The 18,131-nt window shown below is 41.4% G+C and overlaps 1 protein-coding gene across 2 annotated transcripts in view; it reads left to right on the top strand.

Annotated features, from left to right (window-relative positions):
• The window catches only part of PDE3A (phosphodiesterase 3A), a 221,447-nt gene continuing 204,530 nt past the window's right edge, over positions 1,215 to 18,131 (top strand). Inside the window, exon 1 of one of the 2 annotated variants that reach the window (XM_021391172.1) lies at positions 1,215 to 1,250. In XM_021391172.1, the coding sequence (XP_021246847.1) occupies positions 1,230 to 1,250 (21 nt within the window). In that variant the 5' untranslated portion in view covers positions 1,215 to 1,229. Of the gene's footprint in view, positions 1,251 to 14,773; positions 14,875 to 18,131 lie in introns of those variants that run through there. The other variant, XM_021391183.1, reaches the window with a different exon arrangement.

Raw genomic sequence — 18,131 nt, forward strand, 5'->3', positions numbered from 1 at the left:
GCAGTTCAACTTCACACCTAGCTCTTCATGTAGCAATGCATCCTAGCTGACTTCTCGGTCAGCTGTGGTAATTTGTTTTCCTTGCATTGGAACAGGAGCTTCTGGTGAAGATGAAAAGCTACATGACTGAAGAGAAAAAGGGCTCAAGATTTCCCACACCTCCTATATCTGATTTCCTTGCCAGTGGCTGTCGTGTGAGACATTGATATTGCTACACCCAGTCCTGCACAGTTGCACTGGTGCTGGATGTACTCCAGCTTGCTGAAGGAAATATTCTTTTATGCCTTCCCTGAGGGCAGAAGTCCTTCTGTGGTCCATTTAATTACTGCAGGTTATTGTGATTGAAATTTCCACTATAACAACAGGTGCCAGGAGTTGCAGAGTGGTTTCTTCTAAAGCCTGACTCTGTGCTTACGGATTTCACTGGCACATTTGGGTTGGTCAGGAAGTGATTTTCCCTCCACTCATACAAGCATAATTCTGTCAACAGAAGTCCAGGTGTAGCTGCACTTACTTCAAGCATGAAAGTTCTCTTGGTGCTGTTGCTAATCCTCCTGCCGAGTCTTCTGCCAAAGTAAGCTGCACCTTGGCTAGACAATGCTGTTTACTGGTATAGCAAAAGTAAGCCGTCAGGTCCTTTCCAAGACCCTGAAGCAGTCACACAGTACTTTCCTAGTATGCAGATGAGAGCTCTGACCTGTACCAGAGAGACTTTGTAAGCTGGAGCCATAACTTGAACAACTCTTCCCCTTTGCAACTGGGCGAAATGTCATAAAGGGGCTGTAAAATCCCCATAACTGACCTCAGGGAGATTGTGTAAACTGTGTCACAGCTTCTAAAAGTTTACTTTGCGTTTCCCTCACCCAGAGAAAGTCAAGAATAGGAGACTAGTCTGCGGAGGTGGTTGTATGCAGGAGAGGTTTTGTCCCACAGAAGTATGCCAGCTCCACAGTGTTGGCAGGATTAGCCTCTGTTGAGCTTATTGTCAGGGGTTTGCTGTTATCGGTTCCTGAGCTAGCTAGTCACGTCTAGACGGTGGTGTAACAATATACCGTAAATCAAGTTTGAGATCATTTCACCCTCGCACAGGAAACCCTCTCCCCAGTGCTCTGTGCAGTGCAAATATCCATTGGCGTAACCAGAACCAGACTGCGCTCCAGTGAGCTGTGATAGGCCATGGCTTCAGCATCTGCAGCGTCTCAGTGTGCCACTGACTGGAAGGAAGTTGAATGTTTTCATTTTCACATCAGGTAAATACATTATTCAAGGGAATATTCTTTATTCTCCTTTATTGTGACTTTGCATTTTACAGATGTGGTTTTAAAAGGGGAAGGGATAGAAGGGACTTCAGCACTTCCATTCCCTTCTGAAGTATTGGCATAACTCCATTCTCGAGTGCAATGTCACAGCATACCCCCAGCTTGCAGAGAGATCAGATCTGCAGCAGGAAACCTGAGCCTGCACTGGCACTGCCATTTCTTTGTCCCAACTTTACATACAACATAGGCCACAGGGCTCCTTCCCTTTCCCTGCTGCATCCCTTCCCAATCTGGCATCCAAGACCAAGCTGCTGAGTACTGCCAAGAGTCTTGAAAATACTTGGCAACAGAATTCAGTTTTCTAACATCCATCTGTAAATTGCCGCTTCTTTAGCATCAAATAATACATAGCCCAAAGTTCTGTGAACTGTAGTTGATCTTTAAAGCAGGGTTTGTTTGTTTGTTTTGTTTTTCTCCTTGATTTCCAATTTAATTATTGCAGGCTCTAGAAATACATTGTGGGTTGAAAGAGGAGAAAGCTTTGAACACCAGTTCTCCAGTTAATGAAATAATCTGTGATTGGGATTATATTCCAAGTAATTTCATAATTATTACAAAGCTCCAGTGCTTTTCCTTTCTGTTTGAATTGAAAATGCAAATGTGTAATCCTTCTTTATGGGAAAAATGAAAAAATGGAGGGTTCTCTTCTCCAATACATCCTTCTTTCACACGTTTGAAAGGTTTTGAAATCTGATAAGGGTCAGGCTCTGTATGGTAGCAATAAGAATTGCAAATCGTATAGCCATATGTGCATGTGTGTTGACTTTTTGTTTACTCTTTCAATCTCCCTTTGATCTTATCATGGCTTCTGGCAAAAAAAGCCATCAGTGCGTATGGGAGCATGGTACATGTTGGCGCCCCACTGTGTGCTACTCTGGCAAGAGATCTGCAGCGTGCTTGTGGGCAACCTGTGCCCATACCGGCAGATTTCTGGAAACCAAAATGTTGATGGCCAAGAGAGCCATTTTCAACTCCCAATCAGCTCTTGTTCCGTGTGGCTCTTCCTTACCACAGTCTTCCTGTTTTGCTGGTTTTATCTGGTTTTCTGTTTTTTGTCTTTATAAAAGTCTGAAACATTGAGGAAGGTGAATTTTTCCAAACAGTGCAAAGGTTTTGATTAGGTGTGGGACCCCTTATTCCCTTTGATGGAAATCCTAGGTGGAATTTTCAAATTTCCTGTAATGTTGTTCTCGGGAAACTCTTTGAATCCCCAACCACAAGCTCCTCTCCCTACACACACGCCTTCCTTTTCTTATTTCTGCATCATACCAGTGTGTTGTTTCCTGTGCTGCTTTAGCACTGCTGTTGGTTCCCCTCTTTTCTTCCTCCTTTTAGGGTTCCCTGTGCCACACAGGGTCCTGGAAGGAAAATTCAGGGATGATAACATGTCACCTTTAGTCTGTCTTGTGGCAAGTGCTGACTAACACATCAAACTCCAGCAACTTGGCCATGCTCTAGTATTTGTACATATGCTTGCACAAGTGCAACTCTGTGTGCGTATTCTAAATTTTTATTCCATCTTCCTGGAAATAAATTATAATCAACTTTCCAAGTAAAAATGTGTACATTTTTATAATTTCCCCCCTCTTCTCTATGCCAAGTGTATCTTGGCTCTACCCAGAGACCTGATTAAAAATGTTAAAACACACTTACCAGTATGCAATGGCTACATTTATAGCATCTGACTTGAATGTTTGTTTCATAGTCTGGGTTGTAACAATCTGATTCTCAGACTGCCATTGACGTCAGTTTAATAGGAAAATTCAAATACAACCTTTATTAGATTTTCACTATTAAGTTAACAATAAAAACTTTCTACAGATGCCTTACGTAGACAAGGCTGTTAACAGAAATATTACATTAATGAAAATCAGGCCTCAAGAAACAAAGAGGCTAGCTTTTTTTTTTAAATAAATAATTTTATTTTCCATATTCTAGTTGACTAAAATATTTTATTTTTAATAGTGCTGGTGGTTTAGATGTTCAGTATTGGTGAGGAGGCAATTTGTAGCCGTTTGCGGTTCTGTTGCAAATTTCCCAGCTTTTCCAGAGCAGGAGAACCCTTCCAAAAATTCTTCTTTTATTTGATGTGATTGCTTGCAACCTAAGATTTTTCCCCTTGGTTTCAGTCACATGTTTATCATTTCTTTCTTAACCTACTCAGCCATAGTGCTCGCTGTTAAATGGTAAGGTACTGATACAATCTGAAAAGCTCACTCTGGAGGTAACAGCTCAGGTCAAGACATCATGTGTTAGGCTTTGAGCTACTTGCAGTAGTAAGTAGTCTCTGCGTTGAGGGCTGTGCAGTGTACTGCAAGCAGACGGTGGGAAGAGAAAATTAGCTTACTGTCTGTCCTCTTAGAGGTAGATATGTTCTGGTGGAGAGATGGTAGCTGACTTGTCTGTACATAAATCAGAAATTCCAGGCATGGACTTAGCAAAAGAGAGTATTTTGCCTCCCATGTTAGCATTAATTAGTGCTTCTGTGACACATGACATGATAAACCTTCCCTTGTAGTCTAATAGAACGGAGTATTTTGCTCATCATAGAAAATAACCCTAGAAGGTAACTTCTAGGATGCTATTCAGTGTATTATATTCCATTGTGGAGGGACTGATTTTACCTGAAGCGTTCTGAACCCATGGTTGTATTGAGACTCAGGGAAGCTGAGGAACCTAGCCCAGGGCTTCAGTATTCATTCTCCACCAAGGCTATTGTAGTGGTCAGCTGGAATCTTTCTGCACATGAAGCTCCAGTGGGCATGTAGGGCTGTTTGTTCTATCTTTTTAATGTTGAAGAAGACTCCTGCCATGTCTCTTCTTAGTCACATCATTTTATAATGGGTACTCCCAGCATTCAGTTTTCTAGACTTATGCAATCAGTTCCTAGTCCGCAAAGTGGACTCGTGAAAGTTGCTTCCAAGATAGGTCTATGTAAGCATAGGTAATTTTCTTGCTTTTTGGCATGAGATACTATGTGGCTTTATCTGCATTTCACAGCAGCAAGGGACGATAAGTGAGGGGGGTTTCTGTGCTCTATAGTTGTGTGAATAGTCTGTACCGTCTGACTTTTGTGCTGCAATTAGGGTGTGGGGAGGAAAACAGCTTTCTCATTATTTATGTGGTCTCTAACAGTGTGGTGAATCTTATTCAAAGATAAATCCTCATAGAAGGCCTGAAGGGTTTGGCTTAAGCTTGAGGAATTTAAGTGACTAGAAATTCCCAAGCCGTATTTTAATAGCTTCGCAGTTCCATTGATGCCCAAAGAAAATTTATTATACCATTTTACTAAGTTAGAAATTTTTGACGGAGAGTGCGTAGTTAAAATTGGATTACTTTGTTTTGGTAATAAAGGGTGCATGCAACGCTGGCCAGTGCTTAACATTTGTGTGTAGTCTGAACAGGTGGTACTTAAATGGGCACCTGCTCATTGGAAAAATGAATCTGCTTATGACCAGAGTTTCAGTTACCTCAATTTTTGTGTTGAATGTTGCATGTGGATGGAAGCACAAGCAATGGCTAGGCCTGGAAACATCATGCAAAAGAGACGGGGAGATATTTCTGTCTTTTCTCTTAAATATTTTTAAAGAAAAATGGGGAGAGAGAGAAGAGGAAAAAGTAGAGATGAACGAAGAAGGGTGAAAGAAAATGAACGGGGAAGAAGAGAAGGAGCTTAGCCAGTGCCTGTGCATGTGTTGTCATTTTAGTTCTCCCTTTACAGATAAATAATTACAGCTTCCCCCTCTTACAAATGTATTTACACACTGTGGAAGCAATAATGTCAGTGCAGATAAGCTCTTCTTGTGCAATAGAAGTGTATCTGTAGTAAGCATCTTTTACACCAGGGGAACTGCGTTTGTGTGAAGTCTGTTATGATTTGGCTGTTTGAGTAGAAGAATTTCTCCTCCAGGAGAAATATAAAAGGTCCGTATATATTTTTCCTCTCTTCTCCTTATACATGTATCCTTACACATGGTATTGATTCTACAACCTACTACTGGAATGGATGGAGTTATGTGTGTGAACATCACATACTGAGTTGCAGTGGCTGGTGTCGCATATTGAAATCTGAATCGTTTCTTTCTCTATGTCCCAGTGAAAGAATTAACTGATGTCTCTTCCCCTTGTGGAGAACAGCACACATTCACGAGATACCCATTCCCAAAGAATTCCCCAGAACTCATTTTCCTACAGCTTCAAGTGGAGTTAATGAAGCCTTCCATGCACATTCTCCTCTCCATGGTGAAGTGTCCCAGCGGACACCTTAGCAGGGATGACAGGTCCATGCTTCAGCATCAAGCACATAGGTTCATCTGTGCTATGCCCTGGGCCTAAAACTATCCAGAGACCCCATGGTAGGTGCCCAACGTGTCCATGTTGCCAAATAGTGCTGCACTGGCACCAGATTTGTCCCCCTGGAAGTCTTTGAACTTTTTCCATCCCATAACCAAAGTGTAGTCCCAGCCTAACCTGTCTGCATAGCCAAAGCTCTATGCACCTGCCTGTCTCTTGGTGAGTTTTGTTTTGTGTTGGCCAGCTGAAATAACAGGACCTTTAAGATGGTGTGCAGTTTTGGGTGCCACAAGGATGTAAATCTATTAGAGAGCACCCAAAGGAGGGCTATGAAGATGGGGAAGGATCCAGAGAGCAAGGTGTATGAGGAGCATCTGAGGGCCCTGGGTTTGCTCAGCCCAGAGCAGAGGAGCTGGGGGGAGGCCTCATGGCGGCTGCAGCTCCTCACAGGGAGCGGAGGGGCAGCGCTGAGCTCTGCTCTCTGTGACAGCGACGGGGCCCGAGGGAGCGGTGTGGAGCTGTGTCAGGGGAGGGGCAGGTGGGGGCTAGGGAAAGGTACAGCGCCAGAGGGCATGGAATGGGCTGCCCAGGGCAGTGGGCACGGCACTGAGCAGCCAGAGCTGCACTACCGTACTCAAGGGATTTGTAGTAATTTAGCAGTTAATGCTATGCAAATAGATATAATAGGTGGCATTAAGGGCTTTGTCATGAACTTCTGAAATGTGATAAGGACAAATGAAGGGTGCCTTCTATCTGTCCTCCCACCACCCCCTCTTGAGAGCTTGGGATTTCATGAGGTGTGTTTTGGATGAATGTAGACTTGAATAAACACAGTTATTTTGCTCATCTGCCACTAAGATGACAATGTTCCATTGAAATGTTTGACAGTCTCAAGTAACTGACAATTATTTCACATGTGCAGTGTTTATCTCCGTGGTATGCTGTGTGACAGCTTGGAAGTGACACCGATGTGCAGCGTGAATTTCTGTTTTTTCCCGGTGAGCTGTCGGGGAAGCCTGCAACATTTTAGAAACACTCCCTGGCTCTTGAATGTGAACAGAGGCTCTCTATCCTCAGTCATGTTATGGAGCTTTGTGTTTCATTACTCTTTTTAATCCTCAGTGAGGGCAGCGTGCAAAAGTGCATCAGGAAGAGGGGGCAAGGGATTTATATATTTGTATAAATTGAAACAAATGCTCTTAGTTTTGATCACATCAGTTTAGTACATATCTTGCAAAAGTTCACTTTTTTTCTTTTTAATTTGAAAGGTATAGCAGCATTGGTTAATATGACTTATGGGTAAATATTATAGGTTTTTCTACATAACATTGTCAGTGTACGTGAGTAGTTGTCATCTTGTTCGCTTTCATTCTATTGGAAGATTCCCATGTAACTGTAAGCATCGCTCTCAACCTAGAACACCATGGAACTCGATTTTAAGCCTTTGTTAAGAGTGTAAAATCATGTATGCTGAATCTTCTGATGATCTCTTTTGCTTGCATAGCTAAGTAGCCAAACTTTTGTTTGTGTTTTATTTGAGTAGGGATGAGCTTTTATCTCAGACAGGTAATGCATGTACTGCACAGGCATCTCGAGGATAAACTGGCTACAAAATTTCTGGAGAGGCACTGAATACTTGTTTGGAAAGTGATTAATTTGCTGTAGAATGCACAAATATCAAAAGGCAGATAGTCGTCAATGGTGGGTGGGAAAAATTACAATCATCTGTTTATTATAGTATACTTAAATCATCAAGAAGAAACCTTTCACTTGTTTACTACTTACAGTAAATTGTAGACTGATCTATTTTCAAGTCAGAGTGGCTTTCTGATTTTTGTGGGTAAGCACAGTGCTTCGCATTATAAAGTCAGAGACAAGCTGTAATACACTCAGTCTCTTTCCTTTTACAAAGTTATTTCTTCAGATTTTTGGTAAATTGACTGTTCATTTGTTAGTGTCACTTTAATCTTCAAAACAGATAGTGAACAACACCTTCATCTACTTTTTCCCACCTTTGCTTAGAGGAATAGAAGAAAAAGTATGATTTACTGAGATCTTTTATGATTTTATCCTTATTGTCATCTGTATGTTTTCTATGTCTACAAGGTATGAAGTTTTTACTGTCAAAGGAACTTGTTAAAGCTGTAGCCATTACCATGGTGAGATTTTCTTCTGTACTGACATTTAGGCAGGCTGAAAAATGCAGTCTTCTTAGCAAGCTAGATGTCTAAATTGAGTGTGGTTTTGGATTTAACTTTCTGTATTTGGCATAATAGGACTCTTGACTCTTTAATGTCTCAGTTATTCCAACCTTAACAACAAAAACAAAAAAGAAACAACCCTAAGAAATGTTGCAGCTACTTTAACTGAAAATTCACTTCTCTCCTATTAGCAACTGAGATTTATTTTTCTGTTTAACTAGCTGGATCCTTTGTTCGTGAGAATTGGCATCCTGCTGCGGTGTGGTATGTGTCCAGTAGTGAATGTGAACCTACATTGTAATGTCACAGCAGAGACGGCAGTGTGATTTATGACAGCACTGGGCAACTTTTGAGCTTTGTGAAGCTCAGGCATCCCACAGAGGTTGAGGGACAACTGACCTTGGGTTTCTCTTCTCCTGCAGAAGCAAAACCTGGGTTCAGCCCCACGGTGTGGGATTGTGTCAGTCTGGCTCTGTGCTGGGCCACCCCAGTGGTCCTGTGCTATACTGCTCCTCCCAAACACTGACAATTGGATACTTTAGCTGTGGAGGTTCCATGGCTGCAGAGCACTGATGACACATGAGCCACCTCCAAGCAATCTGTAAAGGCAGCTCCCTTGACATGCACTTGGGCAATGATGGGTTGCTGAGCTGTGATGATGGGTGCAGGGGGATGCTCCTCTGCAGAAGCAAATTCTCATCTGCCCTCAGATACTACGGCAGAGCCTTGGATGGTGCGAGGACCCATGCTGTTTGCTCAGATAGGGGAGAAAGGCCAGGCACAGTCAAAAGCTAGTAGGTGTGAACTGGTGCTATGTGGAAAGTTTGAGTAACAAAACCCATAGCACTCAGAATATCTAGGATAACCAGGGGGTCTTTCCCTGAGTAATCACAGTTGGATGGTAAAACAACACCTATGTAGCATCACAGAGATTGTTTTGCTTCATCCTCTGGTTTTCAGGACTGTAAAATACTTGCAGTAATTCCTAGGTGGTCTCTCTTGTGTGTGGTGATGTCAGCCACTTGGAGCATTAGTTTTGCTAAGTTTGCAGCTGCTGACTCATCTGTTTAAAGAAGTTGATTCTTAATTTTCAGTGGGTAATAATATTTTTCCCCTAGTACAACAGTTGAGGAGAAAGAGCTGGTTATGAGGTTTAGCAGAGGTTACCACAGTACAGGCTTTTCTTGCAGTCATTTAACATAGTGCATATTTTAGTGACTGTAACATACAGAAAGCCTTAGTTTCATGATTCTTCTTGGAACTGGTCCAGCTTGTGCTGTGAAAGTACAATTCAGCAGAAGCCTTTTTTGATTATTTTTTTTATTTTTAGTATCCAAGACTTCTGCATGTGGTACCCCGCATCATCATGCGAAGAGTCGTAGCAGTGGTGCCTTGGCAGTAACAAATGCCTTGATACCACTGTTTTTTTTTTTCCACTTTTTTTTTTGTTAAGTTGGGTAACAAAGTAAAAGCACCCTGTGCTTTCCTGCTCTTAAAATCCAGTTTGTTCCTCTTCTCTGCCTCCTCCTAATACCCCCTTAGGAACAAGAGGGAATGGTGTCTCTGGCAAAGAAATAGGTAGGGTTTGGTTGGTAAGTGGAACTGATTTAATTAAATCTCCTTTTCAGCTTCATAATGGATTCATTCAAGAAGGCAAAGGAGTAGGAATGTGGCTTCTGATTCTTTTTTTCCCCTTCTCTTTCCTTTCTCTCTCCCTCTGGTCAGTCAGAGTAAAATGGCTTTCTAAATAAAATTCTTTTTTTGGTGCAATTTTCTCTTGACATTTTAAAGAATAGACTGTTAAATTTTTGTTTTATTTCTAATTTTGGATTACCTGTCCCTTTCCTGAGAATGTTAAAGCAACATTATTGCGTGCATAGCAGTTGCTGTAGATGCATGCCAGTAAAACAGTACAGAATACAGATCACTTAAGCACCACCTGAAACCTCACAAGAATTGAGCAATACAAACTTAATACCACAGAAGTCTGTTTCCCATCCTAATTAGCTCATCGTCTTGTATTATTAGGTTTACTGTGCCAGTGCACTTTGGTTTTGTTATCTTGGTAATTGTTGATGATACTAGTGTTACTCAGAAAACTTGGATTTGAAATTTTGTTGAAATGTTTTTTCTTTTTGGAGCCAAAGTCTTTTGCAAGACTCATCAGTGTTGATACTGTCTTCTGGGGGGAAGTGTGTTTGAAAGAGAGAGTTTTGAAAAAATCTAGAGACAATGTATGTGCTCATGGGTGTGCAGACGTGCAAAGTGTGGTAGGCAGCTAAGGGACTGGCTTGAGATGTGGAAGACTTGGTTCAGCTTCCTGGTCTGTGTGGTACAGAGAGATGTGGGATGGAAAACTACTCTCTGACCTTTGAATTGGGTGGAGTAAAAACTCAATCAGCGGTTTCTTACCGCCAGGAGATTGCTCTGACTAATGGTTTGCTTTCTTGAACTGGAAAGCATGGATTTTTCATTTTCAGAATGAAATTGTTACACCACAATCATCTGTAAATGTTAGGCATAAACTCTGATTTTGCAAGATGGGATGACTTGAACCAGCAAATCTGAAGGTAGTAAACACAGGAGTAAGATTTACCTATGTCTTAGTGTGTATACATACATATATGCCACTATATAAATTCTATAAGCAACTATCTAAGCTGTTTTCTGTATCAGAAGCAATATAACTTCTCTCTGACTGAACTGACGAACCCTGGCTCAAAGGTCCACCTCTGTTGTTAGGGTTGTTTGAACTAATTGTACTACACTGCATCAAGTTGAGAAGATCAAGTCTTAAATATTAAAAGACTCTGCTTTTAGCTGCCTGTGTATGTACATCCATCTTCAGAGATGGAAAGTGTGTTCCAATATGCTTCCATGCTTGCCAGAAAAGATAATTTCCCACTTAATTTGTTGCTGTTTTGCTTGTTTATTGTTGCCTTGAGAAAGCAGAGAGCTTTGCCTATGAATTGTTCTGAGTTCAGTGGAAAATTCAACTCTCTGGTTTAATGTAGTTTAAACTGAACAACCCTATGGTTCATCAGTATGTTGTACCTCATCAATTTTCTACATGTTTGCTCTGTTGAACATCTCTTACTTGTTTTCGTATCTCTGTGCAAGAATGGATAGGTCAACAGGTTACATGTACGTGAAGTCAATGTATGTAGTGAAAAGAGATGAGAAGTCCAGAACAAAGTAGAACAACCTGTTCTCTATTCTAGAATTGAGCAAGGGCAACGATTTACTCTGTATCTACCACTTATAATAGTCTGTTCTCTAATCCACATAACTGCTTCCAACAGGTAAATTTGTTGTGCATAAGTAGATGTCTGACGCAGTAAGTTGAGTGTTGACATTGCAAGAATCCTGCCTCCTGTGTAATCATCCTGGTGTAAACCCAGTGACAGCGTCAGGTGGGTTATTTTCTTAGAACTGCTGTAGATTACCGATCTTCTTTTCCCCTGCTAGTAAGTCAATGTATATCCCTTTTGAGCAATACAGTGCCTCTCTTTCCTTGAGGAAACAGCTCTCTCAATGTAACCAGAGACTTCATAAATGCTGTAGAACAGCTGTGCTCAACACAACAAAGACTTTGTTTACTTCCACATTATTTATTCATTATTGATTTGTTTCCTATTTTTTCCCAGTCCCCTGAAGTAATGGTGATGTTTTTTTTTTTTTTCTTTCTGAAACTCCTTTGATGGATAATTCAGTCTTCTCTACTCAACATGGCATTCAGGGACTTCATGACTCCTTTGAAGCTGGAATACCTACTGGGGCAGCATGAGGGGCTTGGATGCAATCAAATGCATCACCAGGACAAAGTCTATGTAAAAGCTGTTTGGTAAATGTTCTGAAACAAGAGAATGCCAGGTGAAACAATTCCTTCCTTCCTTAGTTGGTCTGAAAAGTCACTGCCCTGAAGTGGAGACTCAGTCCATTCTGGATCACCTTTCCAGCTGTGGTCAGCTGGAAAGCTGGTGATGCCCAGAGAAAAGAGAGGAATCCTATGAGCACATGTGAATGTGGCTAGATCTGCTTTGGAAGCAGCTGTAGCAATTGGGTCAGTCCACTTCAGCCAATTAGACTTCCTGAGGTTGCAACATAATGGTGAGATAGCAGCGCACCAGTCCACTCTCTTTTATAATATTTAACCTATTTAACTGCCACAGTGATTTGTCTGAATTTCGGTGAATGTTTCCATTGCCATTACGTGCCTGTAGTGTACTTAACTCAGCAAGCATCATTAAAAGGTATTTTTTTAATTAACTGTATGTAGTCTGTGTTTCAGTAATGGGAGTTTAACTGGTAAATTAATTGTCTAAGCTGTGCTTATGCATAGCTTAATACAATATTGCACACATAAACACGTGCTCTCTTCCTTGCGCTCTCATTGTGTTTCTCTCTCTGTCATCTCTATTGCCAGTTAGTTTTGTTATGCTTACGGGGCTTAAATTCTCTAACTTGAGACTCCTGAAGATGGAAATAGTTTTGAAAATGTTGATTTCTTTTTCTCAGTGAAAAAGCAAACATGCTGGAGCTGGGCAAAGTATGTTAATTCTCTCATAACAACAAGGAAGAAAATGAGATCTTTTTTTACTCTTCCAGTGCAGGGGCTACAACTGGCTGTCTTGCTAGCATGCTGCCTGTTGCTTGTAATGTCATTTTGCGCTATGGAGTAAAAAATATTGCATAATTAAGCTGCTATTGTAGTTCTAAAGTGCACATTCAAAACCAAATAAACCCCATGAATCCGGCAGTGGAACTTAAAACATGGTCAGGAAATAATTTGAAATCCCCATTAAAAACTAATGAAGCAACTTTTAAAGCACTATATATATTTTTTTCTCCTTGAAGTTAATGGTGTTGGTATTGCAGGTAAGGCATTCTAGTGAATTCCCATTGAGATGCCTGTAAAGAGTGAAGTAGCTTAATTTAGGCATTTGTTTATCATTGGTATTGATTAGATGATAGCTACAGATCAGCTTTCACCCAATTCCTTTGTTTTGAGGCTGTACAGACATTTTGTTACCCTTTTAATATTTTGTCTAAAAAATCTTGTGATAGCAGATCCATATGTCTGTCTGCCTCACCTCCTGTACTGTGGTGTGAATTAACCCCTAAAATAGCTTTGCATCTCTTTATATGCACAGAAGAGAAATTACTTTGGACGCACTAAATGGATAATTATCTTCAGTAAAGCTATGGAAAGAATGGCACATCATCCATTGCTTTCATTAGGAATAGTCGGATTCTGCAAAAAAATTCTGTTGGAGATAAAACATTGCAAAAACAAACACTCCATCCCCCCAGAAGAGGAACTAATAGTTAGGAGACTAGCATAATAGAATTTTTTAAATAGAAAGTTTTTTATCTCCTCTTCTGGTTCTTGAGCCTTTAAGGGACTTGCAAACCATTTTTTCAAGCTTCAAAAAAAAAATATTTATTTTTTTCTCCACAAGCATGTGAGCTTGAGATCTTAAAATAAACAAAGCAAAAATCCTGTAACTGAGACCCTTGAATTTTCATTGAGTCTCATGATTCCAGCAGCTGGAGCTTTAGGAAAAAAACACAACTTTTAATAAAAATCACCCCACCCAAATGGGTTAAATGTCTGGGTTTCTGTGAGATTACACATTGAAATTAAATGCAAGATACAGTAATGGGAGCAAGGCCACGAGCTGAGTTCCCATTACACATGTTTATTCAGACGAACAAAAAAATGAATTAAGGGAGCGCAAAGGAAGTGGTCAACATGAGGATGTGTGAAGTTTGGAGAATTTCTTCCTCTGGTTGTTCGCATTCCCTTCTTCATCGTTTGAGTCTTTGTTTTTGCCTTGACATTGTGCCTCTGATTTATAATGTTGAGTTTGCCTTTCCTCGTTTGTTGTAATGGAAAAGTGCAAGGATTCCCAAGCCTCTAAGCATGTAGGATCTTTGTTATCTACAGCTACTCTGTCTTCTGCAAACAAAGCTTCATCTAAAGATCTTCTGGGGATTTGGGGAGAGGGCTGGGATGTGATGACAGGTATGCCAAAGGGTTTGAAGAAGCTAATGTGTGGGTGTGATGCAGAAACAGAACTGCAGCTTGCTTCAGTGCTGCTGGTTCCCTTGTTTGCTTTTGGAGGCAAGTATTTTGTTTGTTGTCTTCTTTAACTTTTGGTGTATGTCACGAGCAGCTGGAGAACTGGTTCCGAAGTGCCTCACGAGGAGCTGACCTACAGGCACACTGCAGCTGTATTTTTGTTCATCTCACAACCCACAGCTCTCCCCCTTTCTCCCAGCTCCCAGGATGGACACAAGCCACCCTGCAGCCCAAATTCCTGGTTTGAAACCTGTTGGCCAGAGAGTTCAGGCTGCCCTGAGGCAGATCAGCTCTCCCAAACATGCTTTGGAATAGGTGTAAGCACCTCATACATAGCACGCCTTTGAATAATAAATAGTTGTTAGGCTTGTTACCATAGGCAAAAAAAAGTCCTGTTTAACTGCGGAAGATTTAATTACCAAGAAGCAGAACAAACCTGTTTTCAAGCACAGCGTAGCATTTCTCCCTCTTCTGCTGGAGTGAATGATTGCTGTGCAGTCAAATTCTGCACCTGGACTGACGCGAGATTGATCTGTGTCGGTGAACTCAGTTACTGGAGCTGTGTGATGCAGTTGGTACGGCTGACACCCATGTAGTTTGTCTGAATAGATGCCAGTAACTCCATGGTCCTCCTTTACCTGTCACTCAGGAATTCAGTAAAGGACTTGTTTTGTATACTGGATGAGAGCTGCCTGCTTTTTGAAGATCTTTCTAAAATCTGGGAGGAGCTCTGTGTTTGCAATGAATGTTTAGAACATCAAAAAATCCAACCCAACCAAGAAGTGCTTTGTTGTTCCTATGTTGATGCTGTTGCTCTGGAAAGAAAAACCCTGTAATTTGCTAGTTGGGCAGTTTCTTCTTCTGTGTGTTCCTTGCAGTTTTGCTTTGCTATGTACGTTTTTGCTGGTGTGTGAGACAGATACCTCCCAGGTCTTTCCATCCTCCTGTAGTGGACCAACTGCTTAGTCTATGGAAGGTAACCTTATACATTAAGACTTCTTTTCCTTGTGGGAAAGGAATGTTGTATTGCTTTTAGTGGTGGGTTTTTTTTTTTTTCAGAAGTATTGGTTTAGCAGGGAAAAAAGAAAAGATTTAGTGTTTTCTAGTTCAGAATTGCACCATGTTAAACCTCTTTAAAGAGATCTCTTTAAATGGGTATCTCTGCCTATTCATGACTTTTGTACTTTCAAATGTAATGAACAAAAAGAGTCTATATGTTGCCATCTGAAAATACGCCATGGCTAAACTTGCTGTCAATTTCCCACAATTTGCAATGTGTATAGGAGCTGCAAGTGAATCAGGTGTATGCTGATAAGCATACTGTTAACCCTCTGATGCTCTGGGTTTGGGAAATAAAATACTTAGGCCACAGCAATGCTCAGGCATTGTAACTGGTTGTCAACCCAGTTTGCCCAGAGGCAGATGGCTGAAGTGGAAACTGCAGCCAGTGCATGTAGTAGAGTGCTGTGTGATGTGGGTAGCTCATTAGCACCTGTACTCCTGACGACAGTGTCATGGCGTCCTTAATGCACTTGTTAAAAATAACTGAAAGCTTATTAGCTATTCATGTAGGAGAGAAGAACGAGGGAGCAGCAAATGGGGCTGACTTGGGAAGGTGAACACTGGGCTTAAGCAGAACATGCTTGAGATTGGGCTTAATGGTGGGAGACAACGGGCAGCCTGTGATTAAAACCTGGCCCGGCAGCCCTACAGCTCCTTCCCCCACTCCTGAGGCTGGCCCTGTTGCTCTGCCTGTCTTGCTGGCCCTCTCACTTCCCGTGTTTCGAAGTCCTGCCAGGAATAGTGCATTTTATACGATGCCAAATGCATAAATTTCTCAGACCACTTGGTCTGAGAGGAATGTACTAATGGTGTGGCTGACTGAGTTTTAATCTGGGATGTTTTTAATTTTCAGACCATGTTAACATATTTTAACCTGAAAATTACAAGATTTGTTTCAGTTCTCCAATTTATTGCTTCTTTTAATACTTCTTACTTGTTTTTTTTTGCTTTTTGTGAAACAATTAACTCTTTCCAGTCCTCAGTTAGACCTCCATTCTCCACCCTTGATAGCTGGTAAAGAAGCTGTGTAATGCAGTAAAATAAGACTCCCTTGGAGATATCAAGATCAATGTATGTATTCTGGTTGGTTTGGGCCATGCATGATTTTTATTCCAGCAGTTGTTTAGTAAACATCCAACTAGGGCTCCGGATTGCTAGCACCTATTCAGAAATGTTTAGTTTTGTGTAGAATTCAATTTGTTGTTGTTTTTTTAACATTTTACAGCCCTCCTCACCTAGAAAAAGGTGAACTGCAAGCTGAGGGAGTGACTGAGCACCCTGTGGTATTTTTGTTCTTTGTTGACGTAAGATCTACTTTTGGAAATTTCCTTCTAGTCTGCTCAAAAATTCTTTTTACAATAGTGTCAGACATCACCTATTACTGTGGCAGTATCTACTTTTAGCATGAAGCAAGAGACTTTACTGACTGACACCAGTGTCTTCAGTCCTAGTTTCTTGCCTGGAGTCATTGGAGATAATCTGTGGGCCTACCCTTCAAGCCCCCAGCAAAGAATTTCTGTTTCTGGAAAAGATATTGAACATATTGAAGTTCTGTGCCCTCATCTTATGTAGTTTTAACCTGTGTTAACTCATTTAACATAAACATATTTGCTTTTTTAATTGTGGTTTATTCCCAGTAGCAGGAACGTGACTGAACTGTGATGCTGTTAGCAGGCCTATGATGCCATTACTCCAGTCATGAAGGAGCAGTCAGTTAGACAGCACATTTATTAAAATACTGCAAGCCTGAACCCCCAGACTGTTTCACTAAAGGGCATGCTGAGTGTCCCTGCTGTTCCAGAAGCTGCAGAGGCATGGTCCTGAACTTGGAGCTGCTCTCTGCACCTTGGGGTTCTCTATACAAATACACGTAGAAACTAGCCCAAAAATAGGAGCATTGGTAAACTTACTGCTTTTTCGAGAGGTGGTGCCAGCACACCCAGTCAGTAACTGGAATGTGGACACACGTCTAGAGTGGTATGAATCAAGGAGCTTCATACAAGTGGGAAGAATAAATCTTTGGTTCCTGTATGTCATTTTGATTTCCTTCTGTCTTCTATTACAGATGTAGTTGATGAGGTCTTTTTTGTTCTTTTTTTCCCCTTTTTTAGTAGGCTCTTTTCCAGCTCTTGCTATAGTCTTAACTCTGTTTAAATTCTTTCTTAGAAACTAGAAGATCTTTTGCTGTTTTTAGCCCTCACAGACTGCTGACTAGTTGTTGATGTAGAGACTGCCTGCTGGGTGCCAGTTCAGGCTTCATATTGGCTGTTGGGAGAGACAAGCTCTGCTTTGTTCAGTGCTTTTTCAAACTTTACCACCAATATGGTGGGCAGATGGCAGAAACATGAGCGCTGTGTAAATGAAACCCAAGGGCTGGGAGCAGGCTGAGAGTCGATGGACTGAGAGGACTGGCTTACCGGCAGGCACAGAATGCGTGTCATCCCAGGGTGTACAGAAAAGGGGTGGGTGTGTCATTTTTTTCTAAAACTTTCTGACAGTGGGTGATTGTGACAGAAACTCTGACCAAATCGGTCACAGATCTGTTGAATGTAATGAGAAGCAGGGCTACCACCATGCCTCCAGTTGTGCTGGGAGAGGTGGAGGAAGAAAGATGACATTTAGATCATTTTGTTCTCTTCTCATGTATTCTGTTCTTGTAATGATGGTTTTGATGAGACATTGTAATAGGTGAGCAAAACAATGTTGCCTGTGCTTCTGTCCTGCAGAAATTGCATGTTTACAATACACGAAGGAGTAGGTACAGCACGTTGTGACCTGCGTGCTAGGTAATTACAGAAATGCCTCCACGGCGCCTGTTTAAGTGCACTTCTGTGCTGACAAAGTTCTGCGGATGGGCGAATGCATGCTAGTCTTGGTCAGGTGGCAGTTCAACAGGAGATACACAATACTAGCAGTAGAGCAGGACAGCCAGGATGTTTGGGGGAAAAGTACCCTTCAGTTCTATGATCATCTAGGTTACAGTTGTCCTTCTTCCAAATTGTACTGTTTGGGGACGGGGTAGGCTTTCTTGTCATTTTCCGCACTGGAGAAGTCTGAGATGACCAGTCTATCTAAGTTATACATAAACATTGGAGTATGGTAGTTTGAAGGAGCATGCGAGTTTCTGCCTTTTTTTTTTTTTTTTCAGAGGTATCAGGCCACCCCCTTGCC

This window comes from Numida meleagris, chromosome 1, assembly GCF_002078875.1.
Source record: "Numida meleagris isolate 19003 breed g44 Domestic line chromosome 1, NumMel1.0, whole genome shotgun sequence".
Lineage (NCBI taxonomy): Eukaryota > Metazoa > Chordata > Aves > Galliformes > Numididae > Numida > Numida meleagris.